This window comes from Ahaetulla prasina, chromosome 1 (genome assembly GCF_028640845.1).
Source record: "Ahaetulla prasina isolate Xishuangbanna chromosome 1, ASM2864084v1, whole genome shotgun sequence".
Taxonomy (NCBI): domain Eukaryota; kingdom Metazoa; phylum Chordata; class Lepidosauria; order Squamata; family Colubridae; genus Ahaetulla; species Ahaetulla prasina.
The window spans coordinates 4,659,803-4,681,084 of NC_080539.1; the positions used below are offsets into that span (position 1 = coordinate 4,659,803).

At 48.3% G+C, this 21,282-nt stretch overlaps 2 protein-coding genes across 3 annotated transcripts in view; both read right to left on the reverse strand.

Annotated features, from left to right (window-relative positions):
- The window catches only part of LHFPL7 (LHFPL tetraspan subfamily member 7), a 108,843-nt gene that overhangs the window by 6,818 nt on the left and 80,743 nt on the right, over window positions 1-21,282 (reverse strand). Inside the window, exon 3 of one of the 2 annotated variants that reach the window (XM_058164050.1) lies at window positions 9,598-9,707. The exons of the other annotated variant lie outside the window; for it this stretch is intronic. Coding sequence (XP_058020033.1) covers window positions 9,694-9,707 — 14 coding nt within the window. The 3' untranslated portion in view covers window positions 9,598-9,693. Of the gene's footprint in view, window positions 1-9,597; window positions 9,708-21,282 lie in introns of those variants that run through there. 2 annotated transcript variants of the gene reach the window in all.
- LOC131188638 (sodium/potassium-transporting ATPase subunit alpha-2-like) lies at window positions 16,770-19,799 on the reverse strand. Its single transcript, XM_058164036.1, has one exon. The coding sequence runs from the start codon at window positions 19,797-19,799 to the stop codon at window positions 16,770-16,772; it is 3,030 nt and encodes a 1,009-aa protein (XP_058020019.1).

Genomic DNA, 21,282 nt, shown 5'->3' on the forward strand with positions numbered 1-21,282 from the left:
TTCGCATGCAGGGCAGTGCTGGAAAACAGCCAGTGCATATGCGCCGGCCAGCTGATCACCAGGTGCGTATGTGTGCTAGAACCCATAAGTTCGGCTTTTCCGGAGTGCAGCCCTGACACAGGGGCGCGTGACATTTCCGCGCAACCTTTTCGGCACTCGGTGCCAAAAAGATTCGCCGTTACTGCTCTATAGCATTGGATCCCAGTTGCCACTACGTAAGATCCTTGCAAAAATCCAGAAGGGTAAATATGGTACACACCCCTCCTCCTCCTCCTCCTCCTCCTCCTCTTCATAAACCCCCCTCCCTTCTAGCACTGATAATATAATATAACAACAGAGTTGGAAGGGACCTTGGAGGCCTTCTAGTCCAACCCCCTGCCCAGATGATGTTCCCTAGTTTGGTCATGAAATGTCTGCAAGAAAACAAGGAAGCTCAGAGAACACCAAGGACCCTGCAGTCGCTTTCCTCCTCCTCCTCCTCCTCCTCCTCCTCCTCCTCCTCCTCCTCCTCCTCCTCCTCCTCCTCCTCCTCCTCCCCCTCCTCCTTCTCCTCCTCCTCCCCCTCTCCACTCTGCAAATCCCACTCTCTTCTAACACTGATGATGCTATCTAGTTGGGTAATGAAAACCAGCTAGAGAGCACCAAGGACCCCACAGAATGTCATTCTCCTTTTCCTTCTCCTCTCTGCAAATCCCATTCCCTTCTTGCACTAATGATCTTACCTAGTTGGGTCATGAAACGTCCGCAACAAAGCAACCAGACTCAGAGAGCACTGAGGACCCCCACAGTCCTCCTTCTCTTCCCCTTTCTCCTCCTCCTCCTCCTCCTCCTTTCCACAAACCCCACTGCACTGATGATGTTACCTAGCTGGGTAACGAAACCTCTTGCAAGACAACAACAACCAAGCTCAGAGACCACCCAGGAGCCCACAGGACATAAATCTTCCCCAAAGAAGGTGTTGGATGGATGTCGTGGGAACAACAACCTCCTCGACAAACTCCGTACAGCTCCTCAGGAGCCTGTAAAGTACCGCCAAGGGAAGTGACGCTTTCTCTCCCCCCCCCAACATCCACATCCCCATCCCCCCCAAGCTCCATGCCTGGGAGATTAGAAAGTAGAATAAAAGGTGACCTTCTCTTAAATTGATGCTTATGGTCTTGGCTATAAACCATCTCAGGCAGCTGACAGTGACTTTCCTGGTGAAGGACTCCAGGAAGCGATTTATAATGGCCGGGAGGGGGGTGGGTTGGGGAGGGGGTGGGTGGGAATGAAGTGCCTGCAGGAATAAATGAACAAGTGAAGGAAGGGAAAGGGGTCACTCGGGTCCCAACAAAGGCAAATGCCATCATTTACTCCGGTCCTCTGGCAGCCAGAGCTTTTGGGAAGAGCGTTTAAACAGAAGCTGGGAGATGTTTAAAAAAAGTTAGAACTCCGCCACCTTCGACATGACCTGAGTTTAACTCATAGAATCATCTATTACAATGTCCTTCCTGTCGAAGACTACTTCAGCTTCAATTGCAACAATACACGAGCACACAATAGATTTAAGCTTAATGTGAACCGCTCCAATCTTGATTGCAGAAAATATGACTTCAGAAACAGAGTTGTTAATGCCTGGAATGCACTACCTGACTCTGTGGTCTCTTCCCAAAATCCCCAAAGCTTCAACCAAAAACTGTCTACTATTGACCTCACCCATTTCCAAGAGGGGCGTGCATAAGAGCACAAGAGTGCCTACCGTTCCTGTCCTAATATTCCCTTTCGTTATATTCAATTAACATAGTTATTACATACTCATACTTATATATATTGTATATATTGTATAGTTATTTCATACTTATGCTTATATATACTATGTGACAAAATAAATAAAATAAAAAATAAAATGTCTAGCCAAACATTTGGAGAATATATATATATATATATCCCGTGTAAAATTGGAAGTGTCTTGGCGACGTTTCGACGAAGTCTCATTCGTCATCTTCAGGCTTCAGCTTCGTGCTTCTGGGAGCAATGTGTGATTGCAGCTGTTTCTTCCTTTTTAACTTCCAATTTTACACGGGAGAAAACTCGAATAACCAAAGACCTACATACAAACACCCGCGAAAACCTCAGAAAACATATATATATACATATATAGAGAAGCCATCGAGATAGAAAAATGCCCACACAGCATGAACAAACGAGATGATACCTCCCGCCTACCAGCCATTTGGAAACCCGCCCTTATTGACAAACGAGTCCCTAACACGAGGAATGACACCAGACCCACACTCACGAGGTCCACACAGGATGTCACCACCACACATCCACCCAGAAAGCAGACCCAAACCCACACTGATCAGGAAGCACGACCAAGGACCAGAAGCCAGACCGCAGCTGCAAAATTAGCCATTTCAAACCCCTCCAATCCATACATACAGCAGACAGACACCCACTATGAAGATGTAGCACGACCACAAACACGAAGCCAAACAACAGAAATGCAGCTCACCAGCTCAAATCCCCCTGCAACTCAGACTAATCTGAGCACAACCAAAACCCCACCCAAACAGGACACCCCAGCCAATCAGAGCACAAAATCCTCCATCCAATCAGAGCACAGCCAAGCTCCCACCCAATCAGTTCAAACCCCACTAGCAGTTAAAAGGAAGAAACAGCTGCAATCACATTGCTCCCAGAAGAACAAAGCTGAAGCCTGAAGATGACGAATGAGACTTCGTCGAAACGTCGCCAAGACACTTCCAATTTTACGCGGGAGAAAACCCCAATAACCAAAGACCTACATATATATATATATATATATATATATATATATATATATATATATATATATATATATATATATATATATATATATATATATATATATATGTTTTCTGAGGTTTTCGCGGGTGTTTGTATGTAGATCTTTGGTTATTCGGGTTTTCTCCTGCGTAAAATTGGAAGTGTCTTGGCGACGTTTCGACGAAGTCTCATTCGTCATCTTCAGGCTTCAGCTTCGTGCTTCTGGGAAAGGAAGAAACAGCTGCGATCACACATTGCTCCCAGAAGCACGGCTGAAGCCTGAAGATGACGAATGAGACTTCGTCGAAACGTCGCCAAGACACTTCCAATTTTACACAGGAGAAAACCCGAATAACCAAAGATATATATATATATATATATATATATATATATATATATATATATATATATATATATATATATATCTCCTTGGAACTGTGGGTTTTGCAACCTTTTCTGTTCGCTTTATTTAGGTAATAATGGGTGGGAAAGAACACAGGCCAAGAGACGCTGTCAAGGGATCGCTCAGATTCAGGATAACAGAGTCGGAAGGGACCTTGGAGGTCTTCTAGTCCAACCCCCTGCTCAGGCAGAAAACCCTACACCCGTGATGGCAAACCTATGCCACGCGTGCCACAGGTGGTATGCGGAGCCATATCGGTGGGCACGCAAGCTCAGCTCCGGCCTGCATGATTTTCGGGCCTTCTGGGCCCACCGGAAGTCAGCAAACGGGCCGTTTCTGGCCTCCGGTGGGGTGGGGAAGGCTGTTTTTGCCCTCCCCAGGCTCCTAGAAAGGCTCTGGAGCCTGGGAAGAGCAAAAAACAGCCCTACGGGGCCCACCGGGCCATTGCGTGCCAAAAGCGTGGGAGCGTGTGGGGGTCGTGTGCGCATGCGTGGGGGGTGGGGCGCATAGAATTATGGGTGTTGGCATGCACACACGCACGTGACCCCCCCCGGCGCTCCCCTGCTTTTGGCACGTGATGGCAAAAAGGTTAGCCATCACTGCCCTCGACTCTTTCAGACAAACGGCTGTCCAGTCTCTTCTTAAAAACCTCAAGTGTTGGAGCATTCACAACTTCTGGAGGCAAGCAGTTCCACTGGTTAAATTGTCCTCCCTGTTAGGAAGTTTCTCCTTAATTCCAGGCTGAAGCGGCCAGGAGGCAGCCCATGATTTTTTGTGCTGTCCTCATCATCCTGTTGTGCCTCGGCCGCCCCCCTCTCCGCAGCTGGGCCCCTCTCATCTCCTGTTATCTCAGCCAGAGACGGATAATGAAGACGAATGGCCTGGCATGCCTCCAGCCCCCAGTCCTGGCACCATGCCTGGACAAACTGAGCAAATAAACCTCCCCTCCACAGTGTGTGAGCATGAAGCCAGCCACGAGCTAGAATTGCCGGCAGCTGGAGGGTGGACAGATCCCCGCTTCCGGAGAATGGAGAGGCGACGTCAGCAAAAGGAAGGGAGGAGCAGGCCTGGATAAGTGCTGAGTCATGGAGCCACACCCCATGGCCTATATAAAGGATCTGCTTTCTGGCATTCCTTGAGTCAGGCAAAGTCTAATCTGGTTGCTGAAGTCACACCTTGGATTCCTGCCTGCCCTGAGAACTCTGACAGGACTTTGGCAAAGCTGCAGAGGCTTCGTGGCCACGCTTGATACAGACTTTCCAGACCCGGCCGTCAGAGGAGGAGTGGGACACGACACATCCTCTGTCATGCCTTTCTGTCTGCGGCTGTCAAGCCAGCATAACATATCATAACACAATATATGAGGAGGATGCTTTCTATCATAGACCGGTAGAAGGAAATCGTCCGTTGTTGTTCCACCTGATTTTTCCGCAAGATCTTAAGGAAATGGAGTCTCTGTTGAGCCTTCCTGAATGTTGTGATCCGCCAGCAGCCTGCGGAACTGGTAGCGGAGTCGGACAGTGAGGGGGCTGGGGAGGACAATGGGTCAGTCCTGGAGTCAGGGGAAGGCCCAGATGAGGGCTCTGTGTCAGAGGCAGAGAAGGAGTCAGGGCCATCTGGGAATGATGTGCAGACACCGGAGCCTCCAGAGCCGGACAGCAGAGAGGTAGAGGAACAGGAGGAGCCTGTTCCTAGTGCACGCATACAAAGAGCTGCCAGAAGGCAAGAGCAGCTGAAGCAAAAGGGACGACTCAGGAGTAAGGCCAGGAAATGATTGGCCCCTCCCAGAAGTCTTAAAAGAGCAGCAAAGGCTCTTGGGTTTTTTGTAGGAAAGCAATGTTGCTATTTGTTGTTTTTTGTCGGCATCTCCTGTTTCTGAACTTCCTGGGGTTCTTGCCAAGAAAAGCCTTTGGCGGGGTGCCAAAGAAGACAAAGGTTTGTGATTAGACCAAAGGACTTTTTCTTTGTTTTGGAATTAATTTGGACTAAGCTGAGAATGAAGTAATTCTCAGCTGTTCTAATAAAATATGTTTGTTTAGGACTGATTGTGTCTGGTAATAATTATCTGGGCCTGGGTCACAACACTGACCACCTGGAAGGAGTTGTTTTTCCAGGTGAGATCTTGGCTAAGGTGAACTCCCAGGAATTTGAAAGAGGAGACCCTCTCCACACGACCCCCCACCCTTGATATAGAGTGGGGCAGGTTCCTCTCTCTGCTTCCGGACATCTAGCACCATCTCCTTGATCTCGCTGGTGTTTAGATGCAGGTTGTTTTCTGAGCACCATGGGCATAACTTCTGGACTCCTTCCCTGTATGCTAATTCGTCTCCTCGTGTGATAAGACCCAGTAGGGTGGTATCACCTGCAAACTTTATTATCATGTTAGATAGATCAGAAGATATGCAGTCGTATCTGTACAACGATCTGAGACTTCCACTCCCAGAATTCCCCAGCCTGCCTGCTTTAAGAGGGGAGGGCTTCCACTCCCAGAATTCCCCAGCCAGCATGCTTTAAGAGGGGAGGACTTCCACTCCCAGAATTCCCCAGCCAGCCTGCTTTAAGAGGGGAGGACTTCCACTCCCAGAATCCCCCAGCCAGCCTGCTTTAAGAGGGTGACTTCCTCCCAGAATCCCCAGCCAGCCTGCTTTAAGAGGGGACTTCCACCCAGAATTCCCCAGTCAGCATGCTTTAAGAGGGGTGGACTTCCACTCCCAGAATCCCCAGCCAGTGTGCTTTAAGATGGGTGGACTTCTACTCCCAGAATCCCCCAGCCAGCCTGCTTTAAGAGGGGTGGACTTCCACTCCCAGAATCCCCCAGCCAGCCTGCTTTAAGAGGGGAGGACTTCCATTCCCAGAATCCCGCAGCCAGCCTGCTTTAAGAGGGGTGGACTTCCACTCCCAGAATTCCCCAGCCAGCATGCTTTAAGAGGGGAGGACTTCCACTCCCAGAATTCCCCAGTCAGCATGCTTTAAGAGGGGAGGACTTCCACTCCCAGAATTCCCCAGTCAGCATGCTTTAAGAGGGGAGGACTTCCACTCCCAGAATTCCCCAGCCAGCCTGCTTTAAGAGGGGTGAACTTCCACTCCCAGAATCCCCCAGCCAGCCTGCTTTAAATGGAAGGACTTCAGCTCCCAGAATTCCCCAGGCAGCATGCTTTACAATCAGTGGACCAGACAGCAGGAATCTCAGAGCACCCACCCACCCTTATCCCTCATCCTGTCCTACCTTGCAGGGTTGTGGTGCAGACAAAACACCCAGGAGCCCCCCACCCTGCAGACTGAGTCTCCTTGCTGGAAACAGGAGGGCCATTATCCAGAAGGATACATCCTCCATGTTGCCACTGACATTCAAAGCACGTTCGGGGGTTGACTCTCTTCCTATTTCTCTGGCCACAATTTCTCTCTTTCTCCCTCCGATTTAAGTGGGGGGGACAGAAAATCTGGAGTCCCAACCCCTCCCCCATCATAAAACATGTAGTTTCCACAAGGCAGGATCGGGTTTTTTTTAAATTTATAATCCAATTTCTATACCGCCGTTCTCCCGAAGGACTCAGGGCGGTTTACGGTTGACCCCTCTACGTCTCAATTTCGGCATCTTACGGGGCTCCACTGCATTCTTTGGCGCAGCCCAGCAAAACCCCGAGAGATCGCATAATACCGCCTCAGATCCGCCGGACTCCGGAGCCAGATGTGTTTCTTGACCTGCCTGACATGGCGATTCAACCACCAAACATGGCTTGAATCCTAAACAGGCCAGGAATACAGCTCATCGGTCTGGAACCCGCACTGCGTATCCGACATAAATACAATCGAGAGAGTCCAGAGATATTTCATGAGAAGAGTCCTCCACTCCTCTGCTCGCAATAAAATACCTTATGCCACCAGACTCCAAATTTTGGGCTTAGACAACTTAGAACTTCGCCGACTTCAGTCTGACCTAAGCCAGTAGTGGGATTCAGCCAGTTCGCACCACTTCGGGAGAACCGGTTGTTAACTTTCTGAGCAGTTTGGTGAACTGGTTGTTGGAAGAAATCATTAGGGGAGAGAACCGGTTGTTAAATTACTTGAATCCCACCACTGACCTAAGCGTAGTACATACAATTATCTATTGCAATGCCCTACCTGTCAATGACTACTTCAGCTTCAACCACAACAATACACGAACACACAATAGATACAAACTCAAGGTAAACCGCTCCAAACTTGACTGCAGAAAATACGACTTCAGTAACAGAGTGGTCAATGCCTGGAATGCACTACCCGACTCTGTAGTTTCTTCCCCAAACCCCCAAAACTTTAAACTTAGACTGGCTACTCACCCCATTCCTAAGAGGTCTGCAAGGGGCCTGCATAAGCGCACCTGCGTGCCTACCGTCCCTGTCCTAATATTCCTTTTTACTGACTTTTTTCATGTATCCAAATTATGTTTATACTTTTATCAGTTATCTTATATATGATTGACATGGAAAAAAAAGGACAATGCTCCAAATAAAAAGAAATTAAAAAAATAAAAATAAAAAGAATCAGAGAAGAGCTGCACTGCCGAACCACCGGCGCGGTGAAGCCCCGAATCGAAATTCAGCCGAGAAGGATGCTTGGCTCAAAGTAAAATGGGAATGAATGGGGAGGGAGGGCGCCTGGAGCTACCCCTGAACAATATTACTTTGTGCTGATTTATTTTAAAAAAGAGGGGTGCAAAACCCCATTGGGGTGATCCCAACCCACTTCCCACGCCGCCTGGCTGATTTCAGCAAAAGGCTTGGCTTGAATATGGAATAAGGAATATGCACCAAGACCAATTCCTTGTGTGTCCAATCACACTTGGCCAATAAAAAGTTCTATTCTATTCTATTCTATTCTATTCTATTCTATTCTATTCTATTCTATTCTATTCTATTCTATTCTATTTCTATGCTTATTCTCTACTCTTCTCTTCTCTTCTCTTCTTCTATATTCTTCTATTCTATTCTATTCTATTCTATTCTATTCATTCTTTATTCTATTCTATTTCTATGCTTATTCTCTACTCTACTCTTCTCTTCTCTTCTATTATTCTCTTCTCTTCTCTTCTTCTATATTCTTCTATTCTATTCTATTCTATTCATTCTTTATTCTATTCTATTTCTATCCTTGTTCTATTCTATTCTATTCTATTCTATTTTTCTATTCTTCTATATTCTTCTATTCTATTCTATTCTATTCATTCTTTATTCTATTCTATTTCTATGCTTATGCTCTTCTCTTCTCTTCTCTTCTCCTCTCTTCTCTTCATTCTACTCTATTTCTATGCTTGTTCTATTCTATTCTATTCTATTTTTCCATTCTATTCTAGTCTATTCATTCTTCTATTCTATTCTATTCTATTCTATTTTATTCTATTCATTCTTTATTCTATTCTATTTCTATGCTTATTCTCTTCTCTTCTCTTCTCTTCTCTTCTCTTCTCTTCATTCTACTCTATTTCTATGCTTGTTCTATTCTATTCTATTCTATTTTTCCATTCTTCTATATTCTTCTATTCTATTCTATTCTATTCTATTCTATTCTATTCTATTCTATTCTATTCTATTCTATTCATTCTTTATTCTATTCTATTTCTATGTTTATTCTCTTCTCTTCTCTTCTCTTCTCTTCTTCTATATTCTATTCTATTCTATTCTATTCATTCTTTATTCTATTCTATTTCTATGCTTATTCTGTTCTATTCTATTCTATTGCTTGTGAACCGAGCAGCCAACGAGAAAGGGGGGGGGCGGAAAACCCTAGATTTATACATGTATACCCTTGAGTTACAAGCATTCATTTAGTGACCATTGGAAGTTACAACAGAACTAGAAAAAGTGGCGTATGGCTGTTTTTCATACTTATGATGATTGCAGCATGGTCACATGATTAAAATTCAGAGGCTTGGCAACTGGCATGTATTTATGATGGTTGCAGTGTCCCGGGGCGGTGGGGGGGGGCACATGATTCCTCCCCCCCACTTTGGAGATTTTCTGACAAGCAAAGTCAGTGAGGGAAACCGGATTCACTTAAGAACCGTGTGACTAACTTAACAACCTTTGCCAGCTGGTTTCCGACAAGCAAAGTCAATGGGGAAAGGGGAGATTCACTTAATAACCATGTTCCTAATTTAATAACTGTAGTGATTCACTTAACAACTGTGGCAAGAAAAGTCATAAAATGGGGCAAAACTCCACAAAAAGGTCGTAAGTCAAAGACTTTATTAGCTGTAATAATAATAATAGTTGGAAAAGAGTTACCAGAACTACTGCATTTTATTTTACTCTTCTGAATAAAGAAACACCAGCTACCAATTTATTATTCTCTGGCCCTTTTCCCAGCTAAAATGATCACAACTGTGCAGCCACTTTCTAGATTTTAAGCAGGTTTTTTGTTCTGCTTTGTGTTTGCCAATTCTTCCTCCAGATGCTTAGAATTTAAAATTTTTTGGATTTAAAACAGACCCTTCTTCATCCTTTTCCCAACTCTCAAAGATAATCTCAACCCCTGATACCTAAAGGAAAGGAGAAAAAGGCACGTATAAAATAGAAGCATTTAAATTCAATTTTTATTTACTACCTGAAAACAAAACAGTGCTAAAATTAGAGAGAGGCACTTATTAATGGATCCAAGTGTGGTTTACAAGTGGTATTACGGCACAGCACTTAATAAAGGGCAAAAAAAATCACCCCAAAATGCTGCAAAAAATTCAAGAGAGACTGGGAAATAAGGGGAGGGAGGGAGGGAGGGAGGAAAGAAAGAGATAGAGAGAAAGAGAAAAAAGGGAAAAATAAAAAATAAAGTGAAAGAAAAAGAAAAAAAGGAAAAAAGGAAAAAAGGAAGGAAGGAAGAAAAAAGAAAGAAAAGAAAGAAAAAAGAGAGGAAAAAGAAAGGAAGGAAAGAAATGAGAGAAAAAGTGAAGGAGAAAGAAAAGAGAAAAAGAAAGAAAAGAGAAAGAAAGAAAGAAAGAAAGAAAGAAAGAAAGAAAGAAAGGAAGGAAGGAAAAGGAAGGAAAAAGGAAAAGGAAGGAAAGAAGGAGGGAGGAGGAGGAGGAAAGAAAGAAAGAAAGAAAGAGAAGGAAGGAAGGAAAAGAAGGAAAAGAAAGAAAAGAGAGAGAGAGAGAGAGAGAAGGAAGGAAAAGGAACAAAAGAAGGAAAAGGAACGAAAGAAAAAGGAACGAAAAAGAAAGAGGAAGGAAGGATGGAAAGAAAGAAAGAAAGGAGGGAAGGAAGGAAGGAAAAGAAAGAAATGAGAGAGAGAGAGAAAGAGAAAGGAAGGAAGGAAAAGAAAGAAGAGAGAGAGAGAGAGAAAGAAAAAATGAAAGGAAGGAAGGGAAAGAAAGAAAAAGGAGAGAAAGAGAGAAAAGAAGGGGTATTTATGGGGTGTGGGGGGGGATGTGGGGGTGTCAAAATCTGCAGGATTGTGTCATGATTGAAACTCCCATCTGTTCTGTTAGCATCTTGCAGATCTTGACCCCCTCTGCTCCTCCAAGGTATTTCTGGGAGCGCCAAAGAAACCCACCACCAAAGGAGAATTTGAACCTGAGACTCCTTAAATTGCCCTTCAGCCTTTTTCAGCCCATACCAGAGGTGGGTTTCCAGCAGGTTCTGACCACTTCCGGCGATCCGGTAGCGGAAATTTTGAGCAGTTTGAAGAACCGGTAGTAAAAATTCTGACTGGCCCCATCTATTCTCTGCCTCCCGAGTCCCAGCTGATCGGGAGGAAATGGGGATTTTGCAGTATCCTTCCCCTGCCACGCCCACCAAGCCACACCCACAAAGCTGTGCCACGCCCACCAAGCCACACCCACAGAACCGGTAGTAAAAATTCTGACTGGCCCCACCCCCATCTATTCTTTACCTCCCGAGTCCCAGATGATTGGGAGGAAATGGGAATTTTGCAGTATCCTTCCCCTGCCACGCCCACCAAGCCACACCCACAAAGCTGTGCCACGCCCACCAAGCCACACCCACAGAACCGGTAGTAAAAATTCTGACTGGCCCCACCCCCATCCATTCTTTGCCTCCCGAGTCCCAGCTATTGGGAGGAAATGGGGATTTTGCAGTATCCTTCCCCTGCCACGCCCACCAAGCCACACCCACAAAGCTGTGCCACGCCCACCAAGCCACACCCACAGAACCGGTAGTAAAAATTCTGACTGGCCCGCCCCCATCTATTCTTTACCTCCCGAGTCCCAGATGATTGGGAGGAAATGGGGATTTTGCAGTATCCTTCCCCTGCCACGCCCACCAAGCCACACCCATCAAGCTGTGCCACGCCCACCAAGCTACACCCACAGAACCGGTAGTAAAAATTCTGACTGGCCCCACCCCCATCCATTCTTTGCCTCCCGAGTCCCAGCTATTGGGAGGAAATGGGGATTTTGCAGTAACCTTCCCCTGCCACGCCCACCAAGCCACACCCACGAAGCTGTGCCACGCCCAACCAAGCCACACCCACAGAACCGGTAGTAAAAATTCTGACTGGCCCCACCCCCATCCATTCTTTGCCTCCCGAGTCCCAGCTATTGGGAGGAAATGGGGATTTTGCAGTAACCTTCCCCTGCCACGCCCACCAAGCCACACCCACAAAGCTGTGCCACGCCCACCAAGCCACACCCACAGAACCGGTAGTAAAAATTCTGACTGGCCCCACCCTCATCCATTCTTTGCCTCCCGAGTCCCAGCTATTGGGAGGAAATGGGGATTTTGCAGTAACCTTCCCCTGCCACGCCCACCAAGCCACACCCACGAAGCTGTGCCACGCCCACCAAGCCACACCTACAGAACCGGTAGTAACAAAATTTGAAACCCACCACTGCCCCATACCCACAGCAGTTCTCAGTCATACAGGCAGTCCTCGACTTAAAAACATTCATTTAGTGACCGTTCAAAACTCCAGGGGCCCTGAAGAGAGAGACTTATGACCGTTTTTTCACATCCCCGTGGTGTCACATGATCAAAATTCAGACGTTTGGCAGCAGATTCATATTTATGACCGTTGCAGCATCCGCGGGGTCACGTGATCCCCTTTTGCGACCTTCTGACAAGGAAAGCCCATGGGGAAGCAAGACCCCTGCTCCTCATTTAACGACTGTCGTGATTCACTTAACAACAGGGGCCAAAAAAAGGTCGTAAAATGGGAGAAAACTCACAAATGTCTCACTTAGCAACATAAATTCGGGGCTCCATTGTGACCGTAAAACGAGGAGTACCCGTACGCTCCTCAGGCCTGGGGAAGTGTGTTAGTGAGTTTATGTGTTTGTGTGTGCACAGTTTTCCCAGCGTCTTTATATAGCCAACGTTTCCGTTTTCATTACTCGCTGCGGCCGCATCCATCCATCCGCCTGATGGACTAAATGAGCCTCTTGGCTTCCTTTCAACTTCCCCATAAAGTACCCCTAACGCTCTTAATATTATTTTATTTTTAAAAAGGAACCGATCAATAATGCAGCCCAGGGGGCCGGGTTGGAGTGTGTGTGTGTGTGGGGGGGTGAAATACTCAGCAAAAATACGGAAAGTTTAGCCACAATGGCTCCTCTTCCCACCAGCCCAGACCCAAATTTGCTGAGTTCACCAGTTACCGGCAGAATGAAAGGGGCCTTCTTGTGCATTGTGTGCAATTTGGAACACGGCTCGTTGCCTCTGTTGTTGTAGGACAAAATGCTTTTCCTCCCCATCTGGATTTTTTAGAAGAGGGTCTGGGGTCTCCATGCCTCCTTGCAGTTCACTGGGAGATTAGAAAGCAGAAATTCGCAACCTGATGGTCACACCCTATGTCGTGTCCCACTCCTCCTCTGACGGCCGGGTCGGGGAAGTCTGTATCGAGCGTGGCCACGAAGCCTCTGCAGCTTTGCCAAATTCCTGTCAAAGTTCTCAGGGCAGGCAGGAATCCAAGGTGTGACTTCAGCAATCCAGATTAGACTTTGCCTGACTCAAGGAATGCCAAAAAGCAGACCCTTTATATAGGCCATGGGGTGTGGCTCCATGACTCAGCACTTATCCAGGCCTGCCCCTCCCTTCCTTTTGCTGACGTCGCCTCTCCATTCTCCAGAAGCGGGGATCTGTCCACTGTGTCTTTTCGTCCTCCTGCTCAGCTGCCGGCAATTCTAGCTCGTGGCTGGCTTCGTGCTCACACGCTGTAGGAGGGAGGTTTGTTTGCTCAGTCTGTCCGGGCATGGTGCCAGGGCTGGGGGCTGGAGGCATGCCAGGCCATTCTTCTTCACTATCAGTCTCTGGCTCAGATAGCAGGAGATGGGAGGGCCCAGCTGAGGAGAGGAGGGCGGGCGAGGCACAACACCCTAGGTCCTATGATGGCGAACCTATGGCACACGGGTCACAGGTGGCACGCGTAGCCATATCAGTGGGACCAGAAGTTGACAAACGGACCATTTTCGGCCTCCGGAGTGTCTCCGGGGGGGGGTGTTTTTGTCCTCCCCAGACTCCTAGAAAGGCTCTGGAGGCTGGGGACAGCAAAAAATGGGCCTTCTGGTCTCACCAGAAATTGGCAAATGGGCCGTCTCTGGCCTCTGGAGGGCCTCTGGGGAGGTGGGGGCCCGTGCACATGTGCGGGGGTGGGGCACATAAAATTATGGGTGTGGGCTCGTGACTCCAACCCCCTGGCACGCGCTGGCAAAAAGGTTAACCATCACTGTCCTAGGTTGTCTCTGTGCAACTTAAGATCCAGGGTATTTGGGGGTTGTAGATCAGGGATCCCCAACCCCCGGGGTTGGCGCCCACTACTGGGCCATGGCAGGGATGGGACTAAAAAATTTAAACGTTGGGCGTGGCCATGGGGGCGTGGCCTACTCGGTCTCCTGCATCACGCTCTGGGGGGAGGGGATTTTTGCCCTCCCAAGACTCTGGAGGCTTTCCCCCAGCCACCGGAGGCCGGAAACGGATCTGTTTCCAGACTTCCGGTAAGACCATTTTTTCACCGTCACAGAGCCTCTGCGCAGTCCCTGCACTTAACTCACATCCAAAACGGGCCACGTGGAGACTCCTGGGAGGGGTGGGGTGGGCGGGGTCAGCCATTCCTTGTAACTACAGATTCAGCGAACCTGATTAAAATTAACATCCGGTTCGCCCAAACTGGCTGAATCCCACCCCTGGGCCACGGCCTATTCAAAACCAGGCCTCACGAACAGCGGGCCAGCACACAAGCATGCAGCTCAAGTCACTTGATGGGCTCACACAAGCACGCAAGTGGTAGGCAGGCACACACACACATGCACAAGTGCATGAGACGTCCTGTCACCTGCGTAAGATGAGCTGTGTGCCCAATACACGGCACAGTTGCCCTCTCCCAGTAGGAGATGCTGACTCTCCCAGTAGGAGACTAACTCACAGTAGAAGACTGTGCTCTGTCCCCCCTCACCACCGTCCGAGCGATGGCTTAATTAGCCGGCACTATCAGCTCTGGCAGCAGAGCATCTGCCAAGAGACTCTGTTATCTCCCTTGATGCTGATGAGTCACCCAGGAACAAACAGTACTTCAGCTCTAGTTAAACAGTTGATTTGCCTGCTACGAAGAGGCACAGCAGCCCTCACTGGTTTTATATCCTGTGGGGTGTAGCTCTATGACTCAGCACTTCCTAGGCCTGCCCCACCCCTGCTTCTGTTGTTCCCGCCTTTCCTGCCTACGAAACCTAGGGTCCAGCCAGGCCTGATTGCCATCAGCCGAGTCTGGAGGAGTGGCCTGGGGGGGGGAAGAGTCAGGGGACAGAGGCCTTGTTATCTCCTCCACCTGGCCTGCCTCTGCCTCCTGGAGCTGAGCCAGGAAAGCCGGTGCTCCCGAGGTAAGTCCTGATGGCCCTTCCCCCTCACTTTCCAAGTCACTTTCTGGCAGGGGGCCCGGCTTGGGGGGCGAAGACACAACAGACTGTGAGTTCAAGTCTTGCTTTATGCATTCCTCCAGAAAGATTACTCTACTAACCAGAACATACAAATCATTTGCTAGACCAATTCTCGAATACAGCTTGCCTGTCTGGAACCCACACCTCATTTCAGACATTAATACAATTCAGCGTGTCCAGAAATATTTTACAAGAAGAGTTCTCCACTCCTCTGATTACAACAAAATACCTTATGCCACCAGACTTGAAATCCTGGGTTTAGAAAATTTAGAACTACGCTGCCTTCGGCATGACCTGAGTATAACTCATAAAATCATCCGTCCTTCCTGTTGAAGACTACTTCAGCTTCAATTGCAACAATACATGAGCACACAATAGATTTAAGCTTAATGTGAACCGCTCCAATCTTGATTGCAGAAAATACGACTTCAGTAACAGAGTTGTTAATGCCTGGAATGCACTACCCGACTCTGTGGTCTCTTCCCAAAATCCCCAAAGCTTTAACCAAAGACTATCTACTATTGACCTCACCCCATTCCTAAGAGGTCTGTAAGGGGCGTGCATAAGAGCACCAGCATGCCTACCGTTCCTGTCCTAATGTTCCTTTTGGACAGTATATTTATATATACTGTTGTGTTTGACAAAATAAATAAAAATAAATGAAAGCCAGTTAGATGACTTTGGGCCAATCACCAAGAGTTGGGGACTTATCTAGTCCTGTCTTAGATCTGAACGCTGGCTTGAAGGCATGAGCATAGGCTGGGTGATTGGGCCAATTACCAGGAGATGGTGAGTTCTAGTTCCGCCTTAGGCATAAAAGTTGGCCGATGTTGTGTCTGCACCCCCTGAGCCGGGCCTCCTGGCAGAAAGTGACTTGGAAAGTGAGAGGGAAGGGCTGTCAGGACTTACCTTGGGAGCATCGGCTTCCCTGGCTCAGCTCCAGGAGCCAGAGGCAGGCCAGGTGGAAGAGATAACAAGGCCTCCATCCCCTGACTCTTCCCCCCCCCAGGCCACGCCTGCAGACCCGGCTGATGGCAATCAGACCTGGCTGGACCCTAGGTTTCATAGGCAGGAGAGGAGGAAACAACAGAAGCAGGGGTGGGGCAGGCCTAGGAAGTGCTGAGTCACGGAGCCACACCCCACAGGATATAAAGGCAGCAAGAGCTGCTGTGCCTCTTCGTAGCAGGCAAATCAACTGCTAACTGAGAGCTGAAGTACTGTTTGTTCCTGGGTGACTCATCGGCGTCGAGGGAGATAACAGAGTCACTTGGCAGACGCTTGCTATTTTGCTGCCAGAGCTGATAGTGCCGGCTAACTAAGCCATCGCTCGGACGGAGGCGAAGGGGGACACAACAGCTGAGTGACTTTGAGCCAGTCTTTCTCTCTCAGCCCAATGCACCTCATAAGGTTGTTGTTGTAGGGAAAAATAGGAGGAGGAAGATGTGTTGGGTATGTGAGTTATTTGTAACAATAATAAAAGCAGGATACAAATAAAATAATTATCTCGGCTAGTTTTTCTGGATTGCGGTGTAAAATTTTATTATCGCCTCTGACCATAGTATGCATGTTTATTTCAAGGTGTATAGCATGCCGTTCAATTTTAAATAAATGTTTGGGGCAACTGTCATCCAAGCTAGGGTTGATCTGCAAAAAAATAACAACAACAACAACTCCTCAGGAAGATTTCATCCCAAAAGAGACGCTAAATTGGGGGGGACCAGCTCAGTAGTAAGTTTCCCGCTCAACCCAGCCCCCCGGATAACGTCGCAGAAGAAACTTGCGGATTTCATCGTAGACAAAAATGAGCACCGAGAACGGGACAGCACACAGCCACCACGTCACACGGAGCGGGTACATGCGTAGAGCCACCTCCATTCCTGGGCAGTAGGAGAGAAAGGCCGCCAAGGTGGTCTCTTCAATCAGGCCGAAGACCATAATCTCATTCCTCATGCCCTGATGGAAAAGGGACAGCTTCCTGGTCTTGCAGATGATGAGGTCAGCCCACTGGACGACCACGATGCTGATGAAGAAAGCGGTGTGACAGGTGAACTCCACCACTTTCCGCTGCTGGTACGTCCACTGCTGGCCGTAACTGTCTTCCAGGTCATTTATGGAATGGTCGTCCCACTCCAGGCGGATCCCCAGCAAGGTGGACGGCAGGAACCCGTTCTCGGCCATGATGACGAAGTAGGTGAAGAAGCCGGCGAGGGCTTGCATCATACCGATCTGTCCGTACGCCATGCTGATCAGGCGCTCGTTCACCAGCTTGTCCGTCTTGGCGTTCCGCGGCTTCCTCTTCATGATGTCACTCTCGGCTTTCTCGTAGGCCAGGGAGATGGCGGGCACCATGTCGGTGCCCAGGTCGATGCACAAAATGGTGATGGTGCCCAGGGGCAGCGGGATGTTGAAGATGATGAACAGAAGGAAAGGGGAGATCTCTGGAATGTTGCTGGTCAGCGTGTAGGCAATGGACTTCTTCAGGTTGTCAAAGATCAGGCGGCCTTCCTCCACGCCCGTCACGATGGAAGCGAAGTTGTCATCCAGAAGGATCATGTCGGCAGCCTGCTTGGATACATCGGAACCTGTGATGCCCATGGCAATGCCAATGTCGGCTTTCTTGAGGGCTGGGGAGTCGTTCACCCCATCTCCGGTCACAGCGACGATGGCCCCCTGCCTCTGACACCCTTCCACGATGATCAGCTTCTGCTGTGGGGACGTGCGAGCAAAGACGATCTCAGAATGACTCGAGAGAATCTTGTCCAGTTGTTCTGAGGTCATATCCTTAAGTTCGGAACCGTGAACTACGCAGGCCACAGCTTCCCGGGGATCGACTTGGCTGACTGGGATCTCCAGCCGGGCTGCGATGTCTTCGACCGTCTCGCTGCCTTCAGAAATGATCCCGACCCCTTTGGCAATCGCTTTGGCAGTGATCGGGTGGTCGCCCGTGACCATGATCACTTTAATCCCAGCACTGCGGCACTTCCCAACGGCATCCGGCACGGCAGCACGAGGTGGGTCGATCATGGAGATAAGCCCCACAAAGCACAGCTTGGTGGTGGGGAAGTTAGGTTTGTCCGTGTCGAACTTGAAGCCATGTGGAAACTGTTTGTCGGGGAGGTAGCAGTGGCAGAATCCGAGGACTCTCTCGCCTAACCCCCCGAGATAATTGTAGGTGTTCAGAAAAGATTCCTGTATCTTCTTGTCCAGGATCACTTCTTTTCCTTGCAACAGGATGGTGGTGCAACATTCCAAGATCCGCTCTGGAGCGCCCTTCATCACCAAGAGATGACCTTTGGATTTGTCTGCGGCTTCATGGATGGAGAGCTGGTACTTGTTGGTGGAGTTGAAGGGGATCTCGGCTACTTTGGGATTCTTCTCGCGCATCTCCTTGACGGAGCCCCAGGACAGCTCGATACACTTAAGGAGGGCCGACTCGGAGGCGTCTCCGGTGGTCTCCTTTTTAGCAATAGGGATGTTCTCCTGGTCAGCTTTGAAGTCTGCCCTGTTGCACAACCCTGCAATGTGGGCCAGGGCCAGCCAGGTGGGTGAGCGTGTGTTAAATATGGCCCCAGCATAAATCTCAGTGATGTTGGCTTCATAGATCTCATTGTCAAACCACAGGTGGGCGACGGTCATACGGTTCTGAGTCAGCGTTCCAGTTTTGTCCGAGCAGATTGTGGAGGTGGAACCCAGGGTCTCTACGGCTTCTAAGTTTTTCACCAGGCAGTTCTTCCGTGCCATGCGTTGGGCAGTGAGGGTTAGGCAGACGGTGACAGTGGCCAGCAAACCTTCTGGGACATTTGCCACGATGATACCGATCAGGAAGACCACGGCTTCCAGCCAGTCGTACCCAAGAATCATGGCCAAGATGAAGAATGTCACTCCTAGGAAAACGGCGACTCCGGTGATGATGTGGATAAAATGCGCTATTTCCCGGGCAATCGGCGTAGGGCGTTCGCTCAAACCGGAAGCCAGTGAAGCAATGCGACCCATGACTGTGTAGTCCCCTGTCAAGATGACGATGCCCCGAGCTGTGCCTTCAACACAATTCGTGGAGAAGAAACAGATGTTTTGGGTCTCCAGGGGGTTCTCGTTGGTAAACTCGGCCGAACGACTCTGGGGTTCCGACTCACCAGTCAGAGAGGAATTGTCCACTTTGCAACCGGTGGCAGAGATGATCCTTAAGTCCGCAGGAATCCGATCGCCCCCTTTGACCTCCACCAGATCTCCCACAACTACAACCTCAGCGTTGATCTGCATCTTTTCACCATCCCGGATGACCAGAGCTTGCTGTGGAACCATGTGCTTGAAGGATTCCATGATTTTGGAACTTTTGGCTTCCTGAAAGTAGGAGAAACACCCGGTCACGATAACCACGCCGGATAGCACAGCGCCCAGATACAGGTTGTCCTTCTGTACTCTCGCACCCATCATGTTTTGCACCCAGTACGCCAGAAAGCAAAGAATCGCGCCGATCCACAGTAAGATGGAAAACCCGCCGAAGAGTTGCTTGCAAAATTTGACCCACTCCGGCGTGGTTCGTGGAGGAGTGAGGGCATTTAAGCCATTCTTTTCCAAGGTCTGGGCAGCCTGTGCCCTGGTCAGTCCTTTGGTGAGATCCACCTCATACTTAAGGCTGAGTTCCTGAAGAGACAATTTGTGATCATCAAGGGTCACTTCCTTCTTCAGTTCTTCCAGTTCTTCTTTCCCCCTGGGCTTTCTTTTCTTGATGTGGGATTCCTTTTTATTCATGGTGGCGTTTGGATCTTCCAAGTCAATCCTCCAACTCTTAGGTTTCCCTCTTTAGAGGAATACGGCGCAGCTCCAGGGGAAAGGAAAGGGGCAGGAGAAGAAGGAGAGAAGGAGGACTTCTCTCCAAAAGAGGACGCAGAAGAATGAGAGGTTCTCCAAGGAAAACCCAGCAACCAACTGAAGCTTAACCTCCTGGGAACTCAACTCCATCAGTAGCTTCAAAGGACAAATCCATTGTCCTGCTGTTGGGTAACCCAACAATGCCTGTCTCTTAGCAACCAAGAAGTAACTGCCTCCTTTGGTGATGTCATAGCTCCTAGCAACAGAAAGAATAACAAAAGAACAAGAGTTGGAAGGTACCTTGGAGGTCATCTAGTCCAGGGGTCTCCAACCTTGGTCCCTTTAAGACTTGTGGACTTCAACTCCCAGAGTTCCTCAGCCAGCTTTGCTGGCTGAGGAACTCTGGGAGTTGAAGTCCACAAGTCTTAAAGGGACCAAGGTTGGAGTCCCCTGGTCTAGTCCAAGGGTATCAAACTAGGGTTAAAATGTAAAATTTGTTACTACCAGTTCTGTGGGCGTGGCTTGGTGGGGGGCGCTAATGTGACTGGGTGGGCGTGGCCAACTTTTTTTTTTTTACTTCTAAAAGCATTTTTTCTAGAACCTCTTCAGCCAAAGAGGTTGTAAAAAATGCTTTTAAAAGCCTCTGATGATCAGGCAACTCAGCTGGGATCGCCAGAGGAGTCTTTTAAAAGCATTTTTTCCCCAGCCTCTTCAGCCGAAGAGGTTGTAGAAAAAAATGCTTTTAAAGGGTTCTGATGATCTCAGCTGAGTTGTCTGATCATCAGAGGCTTTTAAAAGCATTTTTTACAGCCTCTTCGTCCGAAGAGGTTCTAGAAAAAATGCTTTTAAAAGTAAAAAAAAAAAAAGTTGGCCATGCCCACCCGGGTTTTTTTTTTCTTTTAAAAGCATTTTTTCTAGAACCTCTTCAGCCAAAGAGGTTGTAAAAAATGCTTTTAAAAGCCTCTGATGATCAGGCAACTCAGCTGGGATCGCCAGAGGAGCCTTTTAAAAGCATTTTTTTCCCAGCCTCTTCAGCCAAAGAGGTTGTAGAAAAAAATGCTTTTAAAGGGTTCTGATGATCTCAGCTGAGTTGTCTGATCATCAGAGGCTTTTAAAAGCATTTTTTACAGCCTCTTCGTCTGAAGAGGTTCTAGAAAAAATGCTTTTAAAAGTAAAAAAAAAAAAAAGTTGGCCATGCCCACCCGGTTTTTTTTTTCTTTTAAAAGCATTTTTTCAGCCGAAGAAAAAATGTTTTTAAAAGTAAAAAAAACAAAACCCTCTGATGATCGCGTGGCTCAGCTGGGCATGGGGGGGGCAGGGATTTGTGCTACTGGTTCTCCGAACCACCCACCGCCATCGCTACCGGATCAGGCGATCCGGTCCGAACCAGGAGCATTTCACCCCTGTATAATTTTTTGTATAA

Excerpts from the sequence above, each read along its gene's own strand:
- LOC131188638 (XM_058164036.1), bottom strand. The coding sequence starts at position 19,799 with ATGAATAAAAAGGAATCCCACATCAAGAAAAGAAAGCCCAGGGGGAAA.